General features: G+C 46.3%; 1 protein-coding gene across 1 annotated transcript in view; it reads left to right on the forward strand.

The window, feature by feature from the left end:
* Window positions 1-8,278: 8,278 nt before the first annotated feature.
* LOC148505415 (lamin-B2.L-like) overlaps window positions 8,279-22,327 on the forward strand; it is a 36,207-nt gene continuing 22,158 nt past the window's right edge. Inside the window, exons 1-6 of the mRNA XM_088448364.1 lie at window positions 8,279-8,431; window positions 10,397-10,522; window positions 10,619-10,789; window positions 11,032-11,157; window positions 11,365-11,585; window positions 19,171-19,510. Coding sequence (XP_088304490.1) covers window positions 10,448-10,522; window positions 10,619-10,789; window positions 11,032-11,157; window positions 11,365-11,585; window positions 19,171-19,510 — 933 coding nt within the window. The 5' untranslated portion in view covers window positions 8,279-8,431; window positions 10,397-10,447. The remainder of the gene's footprint in view (window positions 8,432-10,396; window positions 10,523-10,618; window positions 10,790-11,031; window positions 11,158-11,364; window positions 11,586-19,170; window positions 19,511-22,327) is intronic.

A 22,327-nucleotide genomic window follows, 5' to 3' on the forward strand; every position in this document is an offset into this window, starting at 1 on the left:
CTGCACAATCGTTGGCTATCCAAATACTTTTTTGCCCCACTGTACTTGAGATTCCTGCAGGGTGGTAATTGGATTAAATCAATTCGTATTACCTGAAAAGGTCCGTTGGTCGGAGGAATATGGGATGGTTCAGTAGGGATGATTTTCCCAATGTTTCTCCTCAAGCAGGTCAAACAGGACATTGCTTTCTTTTCTGCTTGGGAAGAAAAACCTGGTGCACACCAGTATGCTCTCACCAATTTGCACATACCTTGCTTTCCCAAGTGAGTCAGACCGTGCGCTGCCTCAGCCAGGCTTGGGTAGTACGCCTTGGGGGCCACTGGCTTACCTTGTCCGTCTCTCCAGAGTCCAGAAGACTCTTGCCCGCATCCCTTGGACCTCCAGACTGCCTTTTCCTGCATGGAACACAAATTTTGCATCTCAATTTCTGCATGTCAATCGTTTGAAACATCATTTGGTTAATTGGCACGTTCACTTTTAACCCTGCTGCCAATTTGGCAGCTTTGTCTGCCCTGTTGTTGCCCAGTGACACCAGATCATCCTCACATGTATGGGCTTTACACTTAATTACCAACACTGCCTTTGGCAAGTGGATCACTGTCAGTAGTCCTTTTATATGTCTGGAATGTGTGACTGGTGTGCCTGCTGCTGTCATAAAATTTCTCAGATGCCATAGGGCACCGAAGTCATGTACCACCCCGAAGGCGTACCTAGACTCAGTGTAGATATTAGCAGATTTGCCTTCTGCTAATTCACAAGCTCTTCTTAGTGCCACCAACTCCGCCTCTTGGGCTGAGTGGGGTGGACCAATAGGTTCGGCTTCTATGATGTCTTCGTCATCTACCACAGCATAACCTATACATAACTGTTCAGTGTCAGTCTGTCTATGACAACTCCCATCCATGTAAAATGTCACATCTACATTTTCTAAAGGTGTATCCCGTATGTGAAGTCTTGCAGTAAAGATTTGATTCAGATATTCCATACAATCATGTGCATCAAATACCTGCAGAACTGACCTTCCGCCAGCGACTCACCTCTCTCCACCCTTTGTGCATCCTGTTGCACATATGCTAAATACGTTGCTGGATTTAATGTACTGCACCGTTTGATGGTGATGTTTGCAGGTGCTATTAGGGCTAGTTCCCATTTTGTGAACCTAGCTGAGACATGTCTGGTTTGGGCAGAATTCAGCAAAGTAGATACAGCATGGGGTGTATAAACAATCACATTATGGCCTAATACTACATCCTCACTCTTACTGACCAATAGAGCAGTTGCTGCTACACTTCTTACACACATTGGGAGTGATCTTGCCACAGTGTCCAATTGTGCACTGTAGTATGCTACGGGCCTACTGGCATCACCATGTTTTTGTGTGAGGACACCTGCTGCACAACCATTAGCTTCCGTACAGTACAAATCAAAAGGTTTTTCATAATCAGATATTCCCAATGCAGGTGCTCTTGTCAGACTATCCTTAAGATTAAGGAAAGCCTGCTCTGTTTCCTCTGTGTGTATGACACGATCGGGCTTTGAGGAAGAGACTAAGTCCTGTAATGGCAAGGCCAAAATAGAAAAACCTGGGATCCACATTCTGCAGTATCCACACATTCCCAAGAAGGTACGGATTTGCTGTTGGTTCTGCGGCAGTGTCATGGTCTGTATGGCTTGGATTCTGTCAGTGGTCAGATGTCGTAACCCCTGGGTTAGGCAATGTCCCAAGTATTTAACCCTGGACTGGCATGGCTGTAGTTTGTCCTTAGCAACCTTCTGCCCTGTTTGCGAGAGATGAAGCAGTAAAAGTTTAGTATCATTTAAACATGACGTAAACGAATCAGAACACAACAACAAATCATCCACATATTGTATTGGAACAGATCCATTGGCAGGTTGAAAAGATTGTAAACAGTCGTGTAAGGCCTGGGAGAAGATACTGGGGCTGTCTATGAAACCTTGGGGCAATCATATCCATGTGTATTGTAACCCCCTGTATGTAAATGCAAATAGGTACTGACAGTCAGATGAAGAGGGACAGAGAAGAAAGCAGAACAGAGGTCAATGACAGTAAAATGGGTTGCAATTGGTGGGATCTGCATGAGAATGACAGCTGGATTCGGCACTACGGGGAATTGGCTTTCTACTACCTTATTAACCCCTCTAAGGTCCTGTAACAGCCTATAACCCCTCCCACCACTCTTCTTCACAGGAAAGATGGGGCTGTTGGCTACACTTGCTGTACGGACTAAAATTCCCTGTTGTAATAACCGCTCAATTATGGGATAAACCCCTATCTCTACCTCCTGTATTAACGGGCACTGGGGAATTTTTGGAGCTTGCCTACCGCTTTTTAAATTTACCATTACAGGAGCTACGTTTGCCATCAATCCAGTGTCCTGTCCATCTTTGGTCCAGAGGGACCCCGGTATCTGAGATAACAGTTGTTCTACTTGAAATGGATTTTTATCTGAAACAATATATCCCTCACCTCGTGCACCACTCTCTCTGGAATATCTAAGAATATACCATCAGGGGTGTAATATATGACACATCCCATCTTACATAACAAATCCCTTCCCAGTAGGTTAGTAGGGGACGCTGCTGCCAGGAGAAAGGAATGCCTGGTATGCAATGGACCGATAGTAACCTCTGCAGATTTGGTTAAAGGATAATGTTGCACTTTTACCCGTTACACCCATTGCTGCTACTGTTTCACTGGTCAAATATAAATTAGATGGAGATTTTATCATGGATCTGGTCGCCCCTGTGTCTACAAGAAAATAATGTTTAGTACCAGCTACGTCAATTATCATTACAGGTTCTTCTCTAACATCCCCAGTTAACCTGACTGGCTGTAGACTACAGGTATGACCTGCCCCCTAGTGTTGACTCTCACTCTCCAATACAGCATTTAAGGCCACCACTGGAGCAGGTGACTGTGGAACATTCCCTGCATTCTGCATATATCCCTTGTGTGGATATTTAGGTACTACCTGGTTAGGGGGTCCTACCCTCTTCACCTTACAGTTCCTAATTACACGTTCCACTTGGTTGCAGTTAAAACACCTTTGTGAGTTGGGTGAGGGAAAAGGTTGTGTGGGTTAGGCAGTAGAGAAAGATTGTGAGAGTGTGGGGAAGAATTTTGAGGGTAATATGGTGGCTGCCGGTAGTATGGGTTTTATGTAGAAAGGGAAAGGGGAAAAAGGGAAAATCGACGCACTGACCAATAGTAATGAGGTGTAAAGGTGCTGACATATAACCACTATTCCCTATTCATATCAAAATTCTAAATTTCGGGCAGTGGAGGTGCTCACTAGAGTAGAAACCTGATTGCAGACAAAAAAAGAAGAAAAGAAACTCTATTTTGTGAGCACTCATTAATAATGAAAAATAGATTAAAACATAACTTTTAATATCAACAAAGATAATATATCTATGATAAAGGACAAAAGACAACACAAATAACATATAACATGAATCCACCCACAATACAATCTGTAGGAAGGTCTATGGTCTCTGGATATATACCTATCTAGTGGTATGTCCTGTCGCATAGATCAATCCCTATTTGTCAATGCAGCGGAGGTTGGTGGTTAATAGAGATGAATACCTCTAGTAGTAATCACCATAAAATAAAGGTGATTATAATATCATTAAACAAGCGGCGAAAATATAAAGCAGCATAGTTGTCATGTAGTGTCCCAATAGCACTGTTTAAATCACACTAGTCTATATGACATGCCTCCTAATGAAAATGAAATAACAGAACAGTCAGGGTGAAGATTGATCCACCTATAATTCTACTGCCCCCCACTTAGCACAAGGCAATCAGTGAGGAGTGAGAGATCATCCAGTGGCGGTTAAACCCCTAGAAAGTACAGTGTAACCGCAACGTTACTCGCTATTTCACTTCTGCTGTTAAGGGTCTTACGTGACGCATTGGACCTTATATGTGATGTATGACAATCAGATACCTTACATCTTATTTGAAGATAATTTCAATTAGTGTTATGTTTATTTTATTCTATCTTGTCTTGTAGAACATCCCCATTAATATGGTTGTATAGCTACAAACTGTCTGTAATCACTATTCTTATTTTCATGTCTTTATAAGTGAATATATATTGCACAGGAAAATATTCAAAAATGTCTTGATGGGGGATTCAGGTTAAATACGGGAGAAAAATGGTCAGAATTTGCGTATTAGAATCCTACTACTGTGTATTTGTCCTATATTTAAATGACCATGAAATCCTGTGTTACCTTGCCACTGCAGACAGTCCATACTTATTTCTCCTGCTTTATCATCAATATATACAGTGACGGGCTTTCTTTTGTTCTTTTAATATGCACCTGTCGACCTATGCTATGTAGTTAAAACAATGACTAAGGAATAATACAACTGTACATGTGTCCATTAGAAAATGTTCTTCCAGGATTGGAAAAAGCTAAATAAAAAAATAAAATCTAACCGTGTGTGTGTGTGCGTGTATAATATATATATATATATATATATATATATATATATATATGTATATATGTTTGGTATGGGATCCCGGCTGTCAGAATACCGACACTAAAAGGCAAGTTCCCTACCGCTAACCCTTACCCTTTCCCCCGGATCTATCCCTCCCGCCTTAGTGCCTAATCATAATCCCTAACCTAAACCCCCAGTGTTCTCCCCAGAAATTTTTTCCAGCCGGGTGGCATCCAAAAGTAGCCGGGTGGGGGCCTTCGCAATTATGCGTGCCGGGAAAAGGGGTATCTCCCTTACCAATCCAGCTTGACAGGTCTCAGGCTGCTCCCTCACTGGCTCTCAGTCAATAGTGCCCATTATGCAGTGCCCCCTGTAGTTTTCCCCTATGCATTGGCCCTTGTAGTTTAACTTTGCCCTTATGCATTGCCCCCTGGCTGAAGTAGAGCCCCCAGACTGGTCCCTTATGTAGTGCCCTCAGGCTTAAATAATGCCCCCAGACTGGCCCCTTATGCAGTGCCAACAGGTTTAATAGTGTCCCTTATGCAGTGCCCCCAGACTGGTCCTAGCCCCAGCCCAGCGCTTACTTTCATTTGCTGGCTGCTGCCTCGCACTGACTGGATTTAATTAGATCCAGCAGGCGCGCGGGGCAGTCCCCTCACGTTGCAGGTGACGTCATAACGTCACCCGCGCAGTGCATCACTGGGAACGCTTGCCTCTGAAGCGATCGGAGGCTTCTTTAGTCTCCGGTCACTTCAGAGGCCAGCATTCCACAGCAGAGGTTGGCGGGGAAAAGTGCCGGGCGGCAGGCTGTTTCTGCCGGGCGATGCGACTGCAGAAAGCAGCATGGGGAGAACACTGAAGCAGCAAAGCTGGTTATACAAACATGACATTGGGGTGATTCATTTGATTATAGGTCATGTCTAAAGTGACTGGGAGCTATTATGAATTTCTGTTTGTATCCTCCTGAGGTGTAAGCAGAAATCCATGTAAAGTAGGGCTTTGAGGCTGGTCGCAAGTGCCGGGAGCACCTTAACTGTAGTCCGCCTGGAACATAGCACAGGAGAAGCCGCATAACGCATCTAGGGCCTGATTCAGAGCCGCTCGTAAGCGGCCACTCGTTCGCTCCGAGCGATGTTCGCGCGCATGCGTATGGGTCGTAATGCGCATGCACCAACCAGTCAGTGTGATCGGAAATCGAGCGCTCGCCAAATAGTTAATGCCTGCTAATTTGAGTGACAGGATGAGGCGTTTGTGGGTGGTAACAGGGGAAGGTGCTTGAAAACGGGGAGTGGAGATGTGAACGCAGGCGTGCCAAAAGGTCAAAACGGGCGTTTTAAGGGTGTGCATAATTAACAAAGCAGCGTCATCGACCACGTCACTTGGTTGTTTCTTAGCCTGAACTGTTCTCATGTTTGCGGTAGGAAAATCCTACCACAAGCACTGCAAGCAGTTCAGACGCCTTTCGATATACTCAATTAATCAAATAAATAGCGGAGATGACGTAGGATGCGAACGGCCAGGGGGCGTCTTTACAAAATAGCGAGCGCATGTTACGTTTGCTCGCTTAGACATAGAGGCGTCAACAGACCGCAAAGAGCGAGCGCTCAATTTAAATAGCCAGCCCCTTTTTCTGAACGAGCGAGCGCAAATAGCGTCCGGCTCTGAATCAGGCCCTTTATCCCATGCATTAGAGTGGGAGAATGCATTTGTCATTACCATGACGGTGGTTGCTCAAACTTTGTAGATGCCACTGTAAAGATGATATACCTCAGGCTATTTATTTGTAACAGCAAATTTTGTCCCAGTTGGTCATGAACTGGAGTCATTATTATGGTTTTTTGTATGATGTCTTCCAGTGGACAAAGTGGGGTGTTTTGCCTTACTGGCACTTTCCTCATAGAATAGATAATCTAACTTACCTCTTGGTAATCAGTTACCACAAACAAATAAGACTGCAATGCAGAAGCCACAGTAGGTGAGGTTTCTGTCTTTCTACAGAAAATGGCTGCAACAAATCTCAGTAATAGACACTGCTTAGGATAGAATCTAATTCCGCTAAAAGTGATATTCTGATAAAACCTTTATTTAGCAGAATGAACAAAGCAGGAATTGTTTTGTTCTAGTTTACTCAGCCTCACTCTCTGCATCAATCTCGGGACACGTGCAGGATTTAGTGATGAATACAGATTCTCATATGTGGAAAGTTGCCTGGATAATCGCATAATCCACAAATTGTTCTGAATTGCAGAGAACTACTGCAGTGATACTGGATCTAATTGTCTATCTTTTACATGCAGTGTATTCTCCATTTCTGTTTAGTGTGTGACATGAGAGAGGTGGGGGACACAGACTAGAGAACACTCCTTAAATTTATTTTAGCATTATTTATTAAAATAAGACATAAGCCTATCAAACTTCCTGAAGCTTCCGGCCATTCAGGTAGCTTCCGGCCATTCAGTTTTCCATACCTTCACTTCTAAATTCCAGTTTAGACCACTGTCTATATCTCCGCATTTTCAGCAATGAGCGTCACTTATCTTAATCAGAATCTTCCCTTCACTTATATGCGTTGTGTGACTATTAATATGGTAGTCGCAAACTGTAAATCATTAATAGTAGTTCAAAGAAAGTAAGTTTGCCACCATATATCTTGCAGGAAACGTGATGGATTTACGTTTTAATATAATAAACAATCTTTAATGGGATTGCTTCTTCAATGAATGATAAAAGCAAATGTAATGCACAGCACGGTTTAAATTAATGTTTGATGGATATTGATTTCCGTAATAGTTCAAATTATTCTTGTCCTTGTTCTAGGAGAGAATGGGGGGAATTCAGTTCAGTGCGATATAGAATAGCCGCGGGAGGGAGCTCCTGCAGCTATAAATACACCGTGCTGTTTTGGCAGCTAAAGGATTTCTTCTCGCACCCCCCTGGGGATGCGAGGAGAAATCCAACAAAGTGTCGGGAGCGCAGCTGTTTGCTGGCTTAGCGCGGCGCTAACATCCGCACGCCCGGCACTTTGAGAGTGCCGGTTACCGCGTCTTAACAACCTGGTTAAGTCGCGAGAGCCGGCATTCTCTTACTTGCCTGCTTCCCGACAAGGCACACAGTACATTGAATTGAGTAGCTGCGGGGGGAAGCAATCGGCAGCTGGCAGTCGGCTTCCCGACTGTCTTATCCCGGCATGGGTGAAATGCCGGGCGTCTAGATGTAGACTCCTGCATTTCCCTGACGCCGGGAGACCGGCGCCCGGCATCACGATCGTAGTGATGCTGGGCGCCGCGAACGGACAGCCGCCGGGGGGGAGCTTTAGGTTTAGGGCTCCCGGGGGGGACTTAGGGTTAGGCACCCCCCCGAGAGGGTTAGGGTTAGGCACCCCCGGGGGGGACTTAGGGTTAGGCACCCCCCCAGGGGACTTAGGTTTAGGCAGCGGGGAAGGGGGTGGTTAGGGTTAGGCACTATTAGGGGGGATTAGGGTTAGGCACTTGGGGGGGAAGTTAGGGTTAGGCACCCCTAAGAAGGGTTAGGTTAGGTTGGTGTATACTTACCTATCCACGATCGGGATTTCCAGCGCTGTCGGGCTTCCGCTGCTTCTAACTCTGCTCCTGTCGGGCTGCCGCTGACGGGAATCGAACATGCGGCCGGTGGTATATCATACCCATTCCGCTGCGGGAGCTCCCTCCTGCAGCTATTCATCATCGCGCTGAATTGAATTTCCTCCCCATTGTATTTTTGTCCCAATTGCGTGCTCTCTGTGTTTCCTTCCCCCTGTCTTAACGCATTTGTTTCCCCAGCTACAAAAAGAAAGATGCTGATCTGCTTCATGCACAACAACGCAATAAGGACCTAGAGGCCTTGCATTTCCGGAGTGAGGCAGAACTGAGTGCAGCCCTTGATCAGAAGCGAAATCTGGAAGGTGAACTGGCTGATCTACGAGCTCAGCTTGCTAAGGTATGTTGTGATACTGCTGTTATATATAATCATTGCTGCCCGTATCATTGCCTGCCATAATAGTTTCTAATACAGGAGACCTTCCTAAGTTTATGTATGTTTTAATGTTTTACAGCAGTACAATCTGTAAGACTGCTCATGATACATAAGAAAAAAATAAGATTCCTAATGTGTACTTTTATTTTATTTTTTTTTCCTCATGAGACTAATTTTTTTTTTTTTTTAACGGTATGTTATTGTGTCTCAGCCTAACCAACATTGCTAAAAGAAACCCATATCCCTACTCTTTATTGCTATATATTTTTTTCTGTTAACCTCTAATAAGTGCAGGGGCGGCTCTTAAAGCGCTCGACCAGTGCGGTCGAATATAGAAGATGCAGTTCTCCCAACCATCCCGATTTCAGGGCACTATCCCGCTGATCCACCCGCAGGCCGAAGTATTCAGCAAAAGGATTAAGCTTTGAATTGGTGTCTCCCTGCATCTTACTAAGGTTTTGCATGGGCGGCCTTCTGGGGTTGGAATACATATGTATGAGCTGCTTCTTGGTGATCTTGTGATTTTATGGTGGTTATTGGCTTAAAGTTAATAAATGTAATCCTATAATAAGTGTTTAGCTTTGTAATGAAGTAAGGGAGTAATGAAGTCACTTATTGGCAGTATGTTGGTGTACCATTACTATGCAGCAATGCTTGCATAGGCATACTACATTGTGGGGACAGTTAGCTTGTGCACCACTCTTGAATTTACCAAATGTATCTGGGTGTTTTCGTAGAGGACTGTTTTTGGAAGCTTCTTCCATGCTAGTCTGTATGGAGGAGATGCCCAGCATAGGGCATAAGTCTTTAAGAGAAACTGATAAATGAAAGCTGTTATTATAATTACTAAACTGCTAAGTGAAGGTGGCATCTGTGTTTTGCCCCATATGAGCAGACCAGATTGTGTATGTTGCAGTCACCAGGATTATTTTAATATTGCGTCCCCTATCCAAGTGACTTACTATTTACATTCAGCCACCCGTTTTGCCATTTTTGATCTTATTTCTACAGCTACTGATCATTCACAAACCCAATGCTAAATTTTCGACCTCTGTTTAAACAGATACCTATGTGCCCTGTTGTCGGTACTCTTATGGAGATTATATTCGCCAATAACGGCCGTAATTGCTTGTACATGGGGTGTTTGCCATGTAAGCTGTGAGACCTTGCGTGACATTGTATGAATTTACTTCTTGATGCACCAATGGGTTAAATTATTTTACATGTTTTAAAATAATTTGAGAGATCTAAGTGACCTTGAAGATTGCTCACTGAATGGCTACTCAACTAATATGTTCACTAAGGATTCATGTGACTCTTCGATATAATATCTTTAGTGCTGGACGTGACCTATTCTAATCAAAATGGCCATTAGAATCTCCCCCTATATGTTTGTCTGCTGCCCTTAGTAGGGGAGTTTGGGAACCCCAAATACATCGATAAAATTGACAGACTGATATATCAAATATTTTAATAAATTCTCAGCCCAATTAGAAAATCAATAAACATTAATAACTATAAATTTACAAGGAAGCTATACTATGTTTTAATCATCCTGGAAATATCACAATAACTAGAGTGAATATATCAATGTGAACCCAAAGACCCAATACATTTCTAATAAGGCACTCATAAACAATATAGATCATGATTAGTCGCTCACACACTTGTTACGTGGGTTAAAGCAGGTAGTACAGTATTAATTCACTCACTGAAGAAATGCTTGTAACCATAGGGCTCTTTTGGAATATTGCAAGCTTGCTTATCGGCAGGTTATTTAAAAGGTCAATCTAATTGAAATGTATACACATTGGCTAAATAAAAACATGCTCACAGTTTATACAGTCACTTGTACAGTGTTGGGTAAATGTTACATTACTCCTGTAAAATGTATTGCACGTGAATGGACTAAGTATGGTGCTTTAACAGGCTGAAGATTCTCATGCTGTTGCTAAGAAGCAACTGGAAAAGGAGACTTTGATGCGTATTGACTCTGAGAATCGCTGCCAGAGTCTGAGGGAGGAGCTGGAGTTCAGGAAGAATGTACACGAGGAGGTGGGACCATTTCTACACCTTTCCTGTTACTACATGCAATGGTTATAGACCATCAGGGGCCATTCCTGTATCGTAATTTCATGTTACTATCTGCAGGAATTCCGAGAGACCAGGAAGCGTCATGAGCGCAGTTTAGTAGAAGTAGACAAAGGCCAAAAGTATGACTATGAGTCCAAACTGGCACAGGCTCTGGATGAGCTGAGGAAACAGCATGATGAACAAGTTAATATGTACAGAGAAGAGCTGGAGCTGACATACCAGGCAAAGGTATTATTTTTGTTTTTTTTACATTATACATATTGTTTGTTACATTACCTCTGCACCCACACAAATGTATCCATCTGGAAAACCACTGGTGAAAAGGAATCCTATGCAAAAGGCAAAATGTAGATTTCAAAGCATGTATGATGTTTATATACAACTCTTGTGTTTACAGCAGTAAGTAAGAGCTAAAACCTTTCTTCTTGTAGAGGTTTCCGTGTGGTTAGATATCTCTTTACTCATTGCAGTTGGACAACATCAAGCGTTCTTCGGATTACAATGACCAGGCTGCAGACGTAGCTCGTGAGGAGCTGTCTGAGGCACGAATGAGGATGGAGACTCTCAGTTACCAGCTGACCGGTCTTCAGAAACAGGTACAGCCCAGGAAAGAACACGCTTTTGTTTTTTATGCTGTTCTTATTCTCATTTATTATTGTTAGTTTGTTTTATGGGGCTTATATATATATTATCTAATAGTAAATGAGGTTATATTTTAACATTGCTCAGTTTTTCTTTGGTATTTATAGGCAGTTCTGCTGCTGAATATACAGTTTCTGACTTTTATAATATGTTCATTTCAGCTGAATGCAGCAGAGGACCGCATACGTGAATTGGAGGATTTAGTATCCAGTGACCGTGACAAATACCGCCGACTGCTGGACCATAAGGAGAGTGAAATAGCAGCACTGAGGGACCATATACAGCAGCAGCTGACTGAATATCAGGAATTGCTAGATGTGAAATTTGCTCTAGACATGGAGATAAATGCTTACCGCAAGCTGCTGGAAGGAGAAGAGGAGAGGTAAAGAGTTTTCAGTCAGTGGTGACTTTAATGGTGTACCCATAAACCCAACAAGTCAATACACAAAGTACTGGTATGTGTGTGTTTTTAAAGCTGAAAGGGATTTAACTGCACGTAATTACCTTATTTGTATTTAATGTACTGATACTTTAGTTACTTTTCAAATATGTTTAGTTTGTAGACAACAGATTTTTTTTCATGAGAAAATACACCATTAATCAAAAACTGAAGCCCTGACCACAGATTCATGTGGTGCCATTGCTATAATGAACACAAATTGAGGATATTCTATAGTAAATAGCAATACTACAATACATTTTTCAGGTTATGATTTTAGGCTTTAATATAAAAACATTAAAAATAACACTGAGCTGCATGAATTCTAGTTGCTTGGTGACTGGCGTAGGGCCATTAAGCCGAACAACACAGAAATCTTCCTTTTTTTAAGAAAACCTAGATTACACTAGTTATAAATGCTGGTACTGTAGGGACTAGGAGTAGATGCTGGTTTCCAGTGTGACCAGCCAGCTGTAGAGAGGACACAGGCAGGTGTGTAGGGTAATTGATGTTGATATGTGGAGTCTCTGGTGCTGGTATAATGTGTTGGGCACCATCTGACGTGTTCGGTCACTGGTATATGACGGCTCTGTTTATGCTGCAGATAAATTCCAAAGTTATTTAATGGATTAAATTGTGTTTTTAGCGATAATTCTCGACACCAGACTGCCTTTCAATTGTAACAGATGAGCACATCTTGCATTAAGCAGTGTGGCCTACTTTAAGAGAGGTCGTATAACATATGAGAAGAATAAAGAAACAATGGGTAGCGCTACTAAGAGTCCCTTTGAATCCAAAATTTTGTACTCAATATTCACTGTCTATAAACACTTCAGCTGCTGCACAAAGAAACCAGGTAGTGTCCTGGTGTGATATAGAACTTTCTACTTCAGGGTCCATAGGGGGTCCACAGGGTTGACCTTTGGGTATAGGTTGGGAACCAAATCCGGGCACCACGCAGTTAAATCGCTTAGCTCCCAGGATGCACTTGGGACCACTCTCCCTATAACCCCACCCCCAAGCCAGAGGCACCTCAGTTTAAGTTGGTGCCCGGCCGGAGTCTGGTCACCGTTTAGTGCAGTGGGGAGCTGATTAGCAGCCCCTAAGCTTTATTTTTTCTAAAGGACAACGTTTTTTATTTTTACTTTGGATTCTTCAGAGCGGCAGCGTCAGACTGTCCATAGGACGTCTAAGCTGCCGCTCCGTCACCCCGCTGGCGCTGAGACGCCAGTACAGATCTGGGGATCTCAGCGGGACCCCAGAGTCTGTACTAGCCGGACTCTGCGGGCGCCCAGGACTGCTGCTGGATCCACGGGGAGCAGGTAAGGCGCGGGTCACCGGTTGCGGTGATCCGCGCATTTGAAATGCAGTCCTGTGCCTCCGGTCTCTGGGGACAGACCGGAGGCGCCGGCAGTGGCGGCGGGCCCCCCATACCCCGTGTGTCCACTAGACCACCAGGGACTTAGTGTTCGGTGTAGGGAGCCGGCGTCCCGGGGGTTAATAGCCGGCCAGGGGAGGCAGCCTTCCCTGTTACAGCGGCTCCTCCCCTCAGCTCAGTGCGCCATTCAGTAGCTATAGTCTGGCGTCGCTGAGCTGCTTCCTGCACGGGCCACGCTTCTTCTGAGGTCTCCAGCGGCCATTTCTTTGCGGTGCAGCAGAAATCTCCGGCGATGGCAGTTGGTCCTGTCCCCCTGCGTACCTCACCATCAGGTCAGTGTACACAGTGCTGTAGCCTTCCCAGACACTGAATCTGGGTAAGTTGCATGCAGTGTAATAGTGCAGTATATTATATGACATGTTTATGTATATATGTGTATATCTGCATTGTATGTGACTTATGCTAGTGCTGACTGTACTTTATTCTCTCACCTGTCAGTGTATATCTATCCCTTTTCCTTATCTGCCCTAATACAGCTGTGGTTGGGGTGGTTCTGAGACCTCACATTTATATACTTGTTAATATTTGTGAGGTTTGTCACATACTGTTGCGTGCTGCACGTTGCCATATTTTGAGTGGAACTGTGTGTTGCATACGCTGAAAATGGGTCCCTGCAGCTAATTTTTAGTATCAGTCAGGACCAGTATAGCGCTGCTTGATCGCAAGGCTTGGTCAGATATGTCTGACCAGGAGATAGAGCGTTATACTGCACCCATTTTTACTATCCTGCAAGCCATGTGCTGCAGGTGTTAGTGCGGAGGATTTAACTCTTAAAGGGTTCTGTGTGGAGTCATCTGGTGCCAGCCCCTTTCACGACCCCCTTGGGCAGTTTGTTTTCTCGTGATCCTCTCGATTGCGGATCTCCGGGTGGGCCCTGTTGTTGTACCTCACTTGGGGTTACTTCACCATACTGCCCTTTTTCATCTCAGGGTATCTCGCAGTTTCTTGCACTCTTCCCCTGTGACACAGACTATCGCTCCCTGCAGGGGTTTTTCGAGTATATGAATTCTCCCTGGTGTCACAATAGTTTGTCATGCCCCTTACAGGGATTACCACAACAGCCACCCTGGGTGGATGTCGTTTTTCTACGAAACGCAATTTGGCGTGGTTGACGCCCTGTGGTTACTTCCTAGTTGGCTCTGCCGTGAACTGGATACTGTTTTGGGCTCTTTCCCTCTTACACGGGGGGGAAGCCTATTTCAAGTATTATTATCCCTGCTTTAGGGCTGGTAGCAGGTCCATTCTGGTTAGAGTGAATGTTGATCTGCACCTGTATCATACACCCTCAGTATTACGTGCCTTCTGGTTCCCTTTTGCTGACTAGCGGGTGGATCGCATGGCTGGACTCTGGCTGTTGCCAGATATGAGGTATTACAACAGTGTTTGGCCTCCTGTCCCAAATTCCCTGAGGGTCATCACGAGCCCCTCCTGGGGTGGATGGGCATGTTACTCGTCGGATTACAGACGTTACTACGCATCCCATTCCTGCGTGGTCGGATTCTTCTGATCCGTAGGTGGTAACTCTGCCTGAAATCAGTATACTCGCTTTCAGGGGTTGTTACCCATCCTACCATGGCTATAGCATGGTTGGTTAATACTATTGCATACAGAGCTGATGCATTTGTAATGTTTTTTCCCCTCCAACACGTCTGGGGTTCAAATGTATTTGGTCGCTCACATAATATATGCAGTTGTCATAGGTGGACATGCCTATATTGGATATCAGTCTCCTAACTTTCAGAGTTCCGGCTGCGACGGTATCCTCCGTAATACCCTATGGCTGTGCTCTGGGAATGCAGAGGTGCAGATACCATCTATAGGGTAGATCTTGTTGGGTCCTGACCTTGACAGTGGCAGTACAAATTTCCCACCTTCAGCTATGCCCACTACAGGGCCTCAGACTAAGTCTATTAAGTCTTTTTGTCCTCTGGGTCAGCCTAAAGGTCTATTTCTTCATAGACTGTCGGCCTTTACAAGGGCCGACATATCCAGTACCGAGCAGGCCTGGACTGCCAGCCGATCCTGCTTCTGAACCTACGGATATATCGTCAGCCTGACGAGACAAGCCTACCACTGGGAGATGGCGATTTTCTCAGTTCGCCCGGTACTAGTGTCTAGTTTCCGCGGCTATGTGGGTAGGAGGGTATGCCCTCTCTTTGCTCAGGCGGCCTATTTCCATGTGATGGTACGCAGGCCCTTATTCGGACCCGAACAAGGCCTTACAAATCCAGAAAGCTATACAGTTGTTGCGGTAAGCGGAGCTAATTGGGCCATCCCCACTTTCTCAGTGAGAGACTGGTTGTTCTGCTTTCTTTCTGGTGCGGTGGCTGAATGGTCCTCTTTGGCCTATTCTCTGTCTCAATTCCCTGAACCAGTTCCTAAAGCTACCTGGGCTCAGGAGGCAATCCCTATGCTCCATCATACTATGTTTGGAACCTGAGGACTTTATGGTATCACTGGATATACAGGACGCGTGCCTACGGGTACTTACAGAGACCTTGCCTCAGCATGGACTGAGGTTTGCTGTATCACAGCACTTACGATTTTTCGGGCTCTGCCTGTTGGGACTGTCCTCAGCCCCACAGAGGTTTACCAGCGTTTTGGATTTTCTGACAGTTCTTCTGTTCAGTATATCCCAATGCTCCTGTACCTGGATGGCCTCCTGCACTTAGCAGGATCACCTGGGTACTTTACAGCCGAGTCAGGTCGACTGTGGCTTCTTCAGGGTGCAGACGTTTAATCAGTGGGGAAAAAGTCCTCCCTGCATCCCTCTCTGGTATTCTTCACCTAGGAGCCCTGCTGGATTCTCAGAATCTGAGAATTCTTCTGGCGTAAGACGGCATCTCCACTCTTCCATTAGGAGTACATGGATGTCTGCGCAGTCGACATATGTCTTTACACTCTGGGATGCATGGTCCACTATTCAGTGTCTGCCTTTGGAAGGGTGGAATGGGCTTAGTTCGATTCCAGGCCTTTCCATAATTGGCTTATCTCCAGATGGAACAAGTTTTTTCTGTCTGCTCACTGTTCAAACGATGATGCTCTCCCCGGAGGCAAGTCGGTCCCTTTTCGGGTGACTATGGCCATCTCGTCCTGGGTATTCTTTGCTAAGGACAGTGTCTGGTTCGCATCCATTTCAGTGCAGTTGGATGTCTGTCGATTCCACCCTGTCAATTAACTTGTTGGAACTTTAGCCTGTCTTGGGCCTTCACTCTGGCATAGCCCTTGTTTCCTGGTGAACCTGAAAAAGTTCAGTCCGACAGGGTCAGAACAGTGGCTTCCTTTTTAGCAATACTGTTCGTTGGGTGGCAATGTCAGGTATGTCGTACATTCGGACATTGTCTGAGGGTCTCCTCCCTACCATCTCGACAGTGTTCATTTCAGGTGCTCTCCATTGGGAAGCGGGAGTCCTCAGCCGTCACGACGTGCATCCCGGGGACTAGTCTCTTCCCCAAGAGAGGTTTCATCTCCTGGTGAGCAGAGGTGGGGGGGGGCCCTCCTGAGGTGACCCTCATGGCCTTCTGACTCTATCACACTATGGTGTTACAGTCCAACTCTGGGGATTCTGAAGCAACCTTCAGTGACTCTTTGTCGGTGAAGTGGTTCTTCCAATTTGTGTACCTGTGTTCTCCGGTCTCCATTCTTCCTCGAGGGAAGTGTTTCAATCGAGACGGAGATTCTTTCCTGCTGGGGGCTCCTGATTGCCCCAGATGTCAGGGGTACTTGGTTTTTCGGAGTCTCTCCATCGATACTCCATTCCTGATGCTTCACTGCCCAGACCTGTTGTCTCAGGGTCCTGGGGTTTGCCTTGGACCTGGGTCGTTTGTCTTTGACTGCGTCCCTACAGTGGTCTTACGGCTTCCCTGGCTTTGTCATTGTTGGAATGATTAGAGCACATGGATCAGCTTTTGCTGGGACCTACCACAAACTGTGGCAGCCATAATTCTTATGGTATTATACCTGTCGATACGATCCTCTGGTGTTGAGGATTTCCAGATATTCTGGCATTCCTTCCGGCTGGCTTGGGTTTCACCCTCGGCCTGGCCTTCCTGACAGTGCGGATCTCTACACTGTCAGTATGATTAAGATATGGAATTGCTCCGCTCTGGTATCCAGTTCATCCTTTGGAGTGTTTTCTGGATTATGCCTCCATTTGTCCTCCCTAGGGACTCCTTGGGAGTTAGTAGTGGTTCTTCGTTAACTCCGGGGAAAGTTAATGGAACCGCGGGTTGTGATAGCCATTACATGGTCTATTGCTTTGGCTTTCTCTCAGGGAGTTTATATCAACCAGGTGAGTGTCGGAATTGGGAGCGTTCTCATGTGGCTCCCTCTTCTGGAGGGCATCTTGTCAGGGTGTGAGTTGCTCTCACCCTGTGTTTCTTCTTAGTGATTTTTAGGTTCCATATTATTCTGGAACTTATGGTGCGGCCATTCAGTCCCCAGTCCTCTCGGCTGGTGTGGCCTCATTGACTGTGGTCCGGCCTCTGTGGATTTATGTGATCCGTTCAAGTTCCTGACGGAAATCGGACTCCTTATTGGTGGTCTGAGATTTCTGGTTTTAACAGGAAAGGATGGCTGGCCTGTGGCCAAATGTTGTCTGGAGGGCCTCGTATGTCTTCTTCAGGGGCCTACCCATGGGTAGGCCTTTCTGTTGTTGATGCTTGTTTTTCCTCGGGCCATGTAACCCTCGTGGGTGGCTCGCGGTGGCGCCTTGGCTGTTTTGCCTTGCTAGGTGGCCACGTGGTCTTCTGTCCACACCTTTTTAAGGTTCTGGGCATTGGTTTCCTTTGCCTCTCAGATGCTTCCTTTTTGGCGGCGGATTCTCCTCTCAGCACAGGAGCGTCCCCTACCTTGGTTGAACTGCTTTGGGACATCCCCAAGGTCAACCCTGTGGACCCCCTATGGACCCTGAAGTAGAAAACAAGAGATATGGTAAGAACTTACCTTTGTTATCTCTGTTTCTACGAAGTCCATAGGGTCCACAGGGCGCCCGCCCTGACGCACCTGGCTTCAAATGGGCTGTGTGGCTGGTCACCGGTTTTCCGTCTCCCATTTCTGTGAGTATGGTTATCGAGTGTTCCAGTATTCTCTCTCTTTTTCTCTCCTCCTCCGGCCTTTGGCTACTTACAAACTGAGGTGCCTCTGGCTTGGGGGTGGGGTTATAGGGAGAGTGGACCCAAGTGCATCCTGGGAGCTAAAAGCTTTAACTGCGTGGTGCCCGGATTTGGTTCCCAACCTATACCCCAAGGTCAACCCTGTGGACCCTATGGACTTCGTAGAAACAGAGATAACAAAGGTAAGTTCTTACCATATCTCTTGTTATTAACCACAAAAGAATACAGCAGCGCTTGGAGTGTTCAGTCAATGAAAAGTACTTTAATTCTTAGGTACTATATACAGATGCTAGTAATAACCAGTGTAGAATTAACATTAAAATAATACATTTCCTTATTGAATAAAAAGAGGAAAAATCCCCACATGAAAAAACATAAAAATCATAGTGTCCTTAGGACGCCTCCAATTTGTCACACCTGGGGCTTCCACAGGTGCTGGGCTTACCCCAAACACTCCCCTCTAGGTGTAGAGATGCCTTGCATATGTTCAATTGGCAGTGATCTGTCACCGCAACTTTTCCCATCCTCGGGACACTGTCCTGTGTGTAGGGAAAGCAAGGCGCCGCAAAAAGGGCAGGGCGCATTTTGCCATTTTAAAATCGAGGAAGGTGCAGCGCCCCGCTAATACAAGATAGTGGGAACACTATTAGAATTATGCAATTTCTGTAAAACTCATTACTGGAGAAATATTTGTCTATTTTCAGAGTGACATTTTTACAAATGATTCACACACTTGCACATTGTACCCTAGATGTGTCTGGGCAAATCTGAAGATGTTCACGGGTTGTTTATTTTTTTTTTCGTTAGAGAGACTTGAAATCTTTGTATAAATTATTTTTAAATGTTGTAATAGCATATAAACTATTTTGACCACCCATGTTTTATGGCTACTGTAGCGATGCATAAAGTAAGAATTACTTTGCTTTGCAAAATGCTAGAACTACTTTTAAATACTGACTTGTGTTTCAATTTAAAGGTTGAAATTGTCACCAAGTCCACAATCTCGTGTTACAGTGTCACGAGCTACATCCAGCAGCAGCTCCTCTACCACCCGCCAATCTCGTAGCAAGAGGAAACGTGTTGAAGCTGAAGAAAGTGAAGAAGGTGGCAACATTCAGACTTCTGGTAGCTGGAGTAGGATCTCCTCACGTGGTTCAAGCAGTGCTGGTGGAGTAGAGGGCTCTGGCATCACTAGTGGACGAAGTAGTACTAGTAAATTTCATATATCGCAGCAGTCAAGTGCTACTGGTAGCATCACTATAGAGGAGATTGATCTGGAGGGAAAGTATATTCACCTGAAAAATAATTCTGACAAGGTGAGTGCCCAGACAGAACATATCAGCATTTTATTGCACATTATTTTCATATTTGTAGATTAAAACCTCAGCATACTGTTTCTTCTAGGGTTGGTAATAGGCAGAGCGTCTCTCATTGAAGAACACTACTCTGCGCATGCCTGAAAAGGGGGCATGGTCACTAGAAAAGGGCATGACCGTGAGACGCAGTTGCCCCCCAAGCTTTCCCCGCAGTGTGAATTGATGCCATGCTCATTGCCAGTGATTGTTTCACCTGAACTCCCGCAGTGGATCATGTTATTGTGGCCCTTCCCCCTGCTTCACAAGGCGGGGCCACGATGTGGTTAAACCCCCAATGCCACGGCAAGTTCCTACCACGCCCCCCCAAGTGTGCTACAACGTGTGTTAACCTGTAGCATGTAACACCATATGGCTGTTTTTCTTCTCATAGGGGTGTATCCGATTGGGCCCGATAACCCGTTTTTCTACTTCAGGGTCCATAGGGGTCCACAGGGTTGACCTTGGGGTATAGCTGGATCTGGATCCACGGGCACCACGCAGTTAAAGCTTTGCTGCTCCCAGGATGCACTTGGGGTCCGTCCTCCTCTATACCACGCCCCCGACCACAGGCACCTCAGTTTTAGTTGGTGCCCGGCCGGAGTCGGGTCACCCTGTCGCAGTGGGGCTGCAGGAGCAGCCCCTAAGCTTTATTTTAAAAGAGAAATTTTTTATTTTTTTCTACTTTTTTTACACTTTTAGAGCGGCAGCATCAGACTGTCCTTTAGGACGTCCACGCTGCCGCTGCTTCTCCCCGCTGGCGCCGCGACGCCAGTACAGCCTGTACTAGCCGGGCTCTGGGGACTCCCTTGACTGCTGCCGGACGCGACGGGGATCAGGTAAGCCGCGGGTTATGCAGTCAGAAGCCTCCGGTGTCTGGGGACAGACCGGAGGCGCTAGCGGCGGCGGGCTCCCCCTCTATTGAGGAATACCCCGCGTGTTTGCTAGACCACCAGGGTAACAGGCTGGTAGCGGGACCGTCAACCCGGGGGTTAATTGCTAGCCAGGGGAGGCAGCCTTCCCTGTCTAGCGGCTCCTCCCCTCAGCTCAGCGCGCCTTTCAACTAGCAGTCTGGCGTCGCTGAGCTGCTCTTATCTTACGGCCACTCCTCCTCTGAGGTCTCCGGCGGCCATCTTTACTGGCAGGCATCGCAGACTCCCAGGCGGTTTCAAGTGGACCGGTCCCCCTGTGTACCTCTCCCCTGCTAAAGGACAGTGTACATAGCTCTATAGCCCTCCCAGACACTGAATCAGGGCGGTTGATTGTAGCGGAAGGTGCAGTGAGTACTAACTTTTCTGCATTGTATGTGACTATTGCTAGTGCTGCCTGTCTGTGACTTATTCTCCTTGCTGTCAACTTATAACTATCCCTTTCCTTCTCCTACGGCCCGGCAGGTGTGTGGGGGAAGGGCGTTTTTCTGAGACCCTCACTTATATAAAACACGTATTTGTGGGGTCAGTCACATACTGTTGTGTGCTACACAGTACCATATCTGGGCTGTTGTGTCGCATACTGGTGAGTACGCGGGTGTTAAAACCGTAATTCCTCTGGTGATACGTATTTCTTGTGATTTACGGTATCATGTCTGATGAGGAGACTGAGCGCTCTGTGGCTCCTGTGCTATTTTCCTGCAGACGCTGTGCTGCTGGAGTTGATGGGGAGGACTTATCTCAGGATGGTCTGTGCGGGCGGTGCAAGCTGGTACCAGGCCCCTCCAAGCCCCCTGTATCACAGGACCCTCCTTGGGCGATGTTTTCACAGGTGCTGGCGTCTATTGCGGACCGGTTATCGGTCCCATCAGCGGTCCCTTCTAGGGCGTTGCCGCAGCCCACCATCCCCCATTCCCCGGGTGTTCCACAAATGTTGCGGTCAGTCTGTAGTGCCTTTGCAGAGTTTTGCTCCGACGGCTCCTCCGCCTTGGGTGGATGTTCTCTCCAGCTCCGTACAGAGTCTGGCGGCTTCATCCTCGGCGTTTCAGTCCATGTTGCAAGGTAATGTGCCACCAAGGGCGTCTAAACGTCCGGTTGTGAGTTCACTAGCTGCGCAGTTGTCGGACTCGGAAGTGTCCTCAGATGATGGAGAAATCCATGAGGACTCTGACTCTGATGCCATGGGGCAGGAGGTGGAAGCTAAGTCCTCTATTAATGTTCCAGCCTTAGTTAGGGCGGTGCGGGCTATCCTACATATTGAGGATGATGCGCCGGCTCCTAGGTCGAAGTTTCCTAATTTTAAAAAGGCCAAAGGGACTTCAACTGTGTTCCCCCTGTCTGATCAATTATCGGATCATATGGCGGCGGCCTGGCAATTACCCAGTAAGAGGTTCCATCCACAGAAGAGGTTGGCGGCGAACTATCCTTTTCCTGAAGCTCATTGCAGGAAATGGGAGACTCCGCCGGCGGTGGATTCCCACGTTACCCGCTTGATCAAAAGCGCGACGCTGCCATTGCCGTCTATCTCCTCTTTGAAGGATCCCACGGACAGGAAGGTGGAGACTTGTTTAAAGTCCATTTAGTCCATGGCTATCTCCTGGGTGGCTAAAGCCATTGAGGCATGGGCCAATGCCTTGGAGGATACCTTTCCTGAGGAGGCTCTGGATATCCGGAGAGCGTTAGTGGGACAGATGCGGGATGCAGCTTCCTATATTGGGGAAGCGTCTTTGGATGCCAGCCTGCTCACTTCTAGGGTGTCGGCTGCAGCGGTGTGTGCTCGGCGCTCCCTGTGGCTGAGGTCCTGGAGGGCTGATGCAGATTCAAAAAAGGGTCTGGAGGCCTTGCCTTTTAA

Source organism: Taudactylus pleione, unplaced genomic scaffold (genome assembly GCF_031769625.1).
Source record: "Taudactylus pleione unplaced genomic scaffold, aTauple2 ptg000454l, whole genome shotgun sequence".
NCBI classification, from domain to species: domain Eukaryota; kingdom Metazoa; phylum Chordata; class Amphibia; order Anura; family Myobatrachidae; genus Taudactylus; species Taudactylus pleione.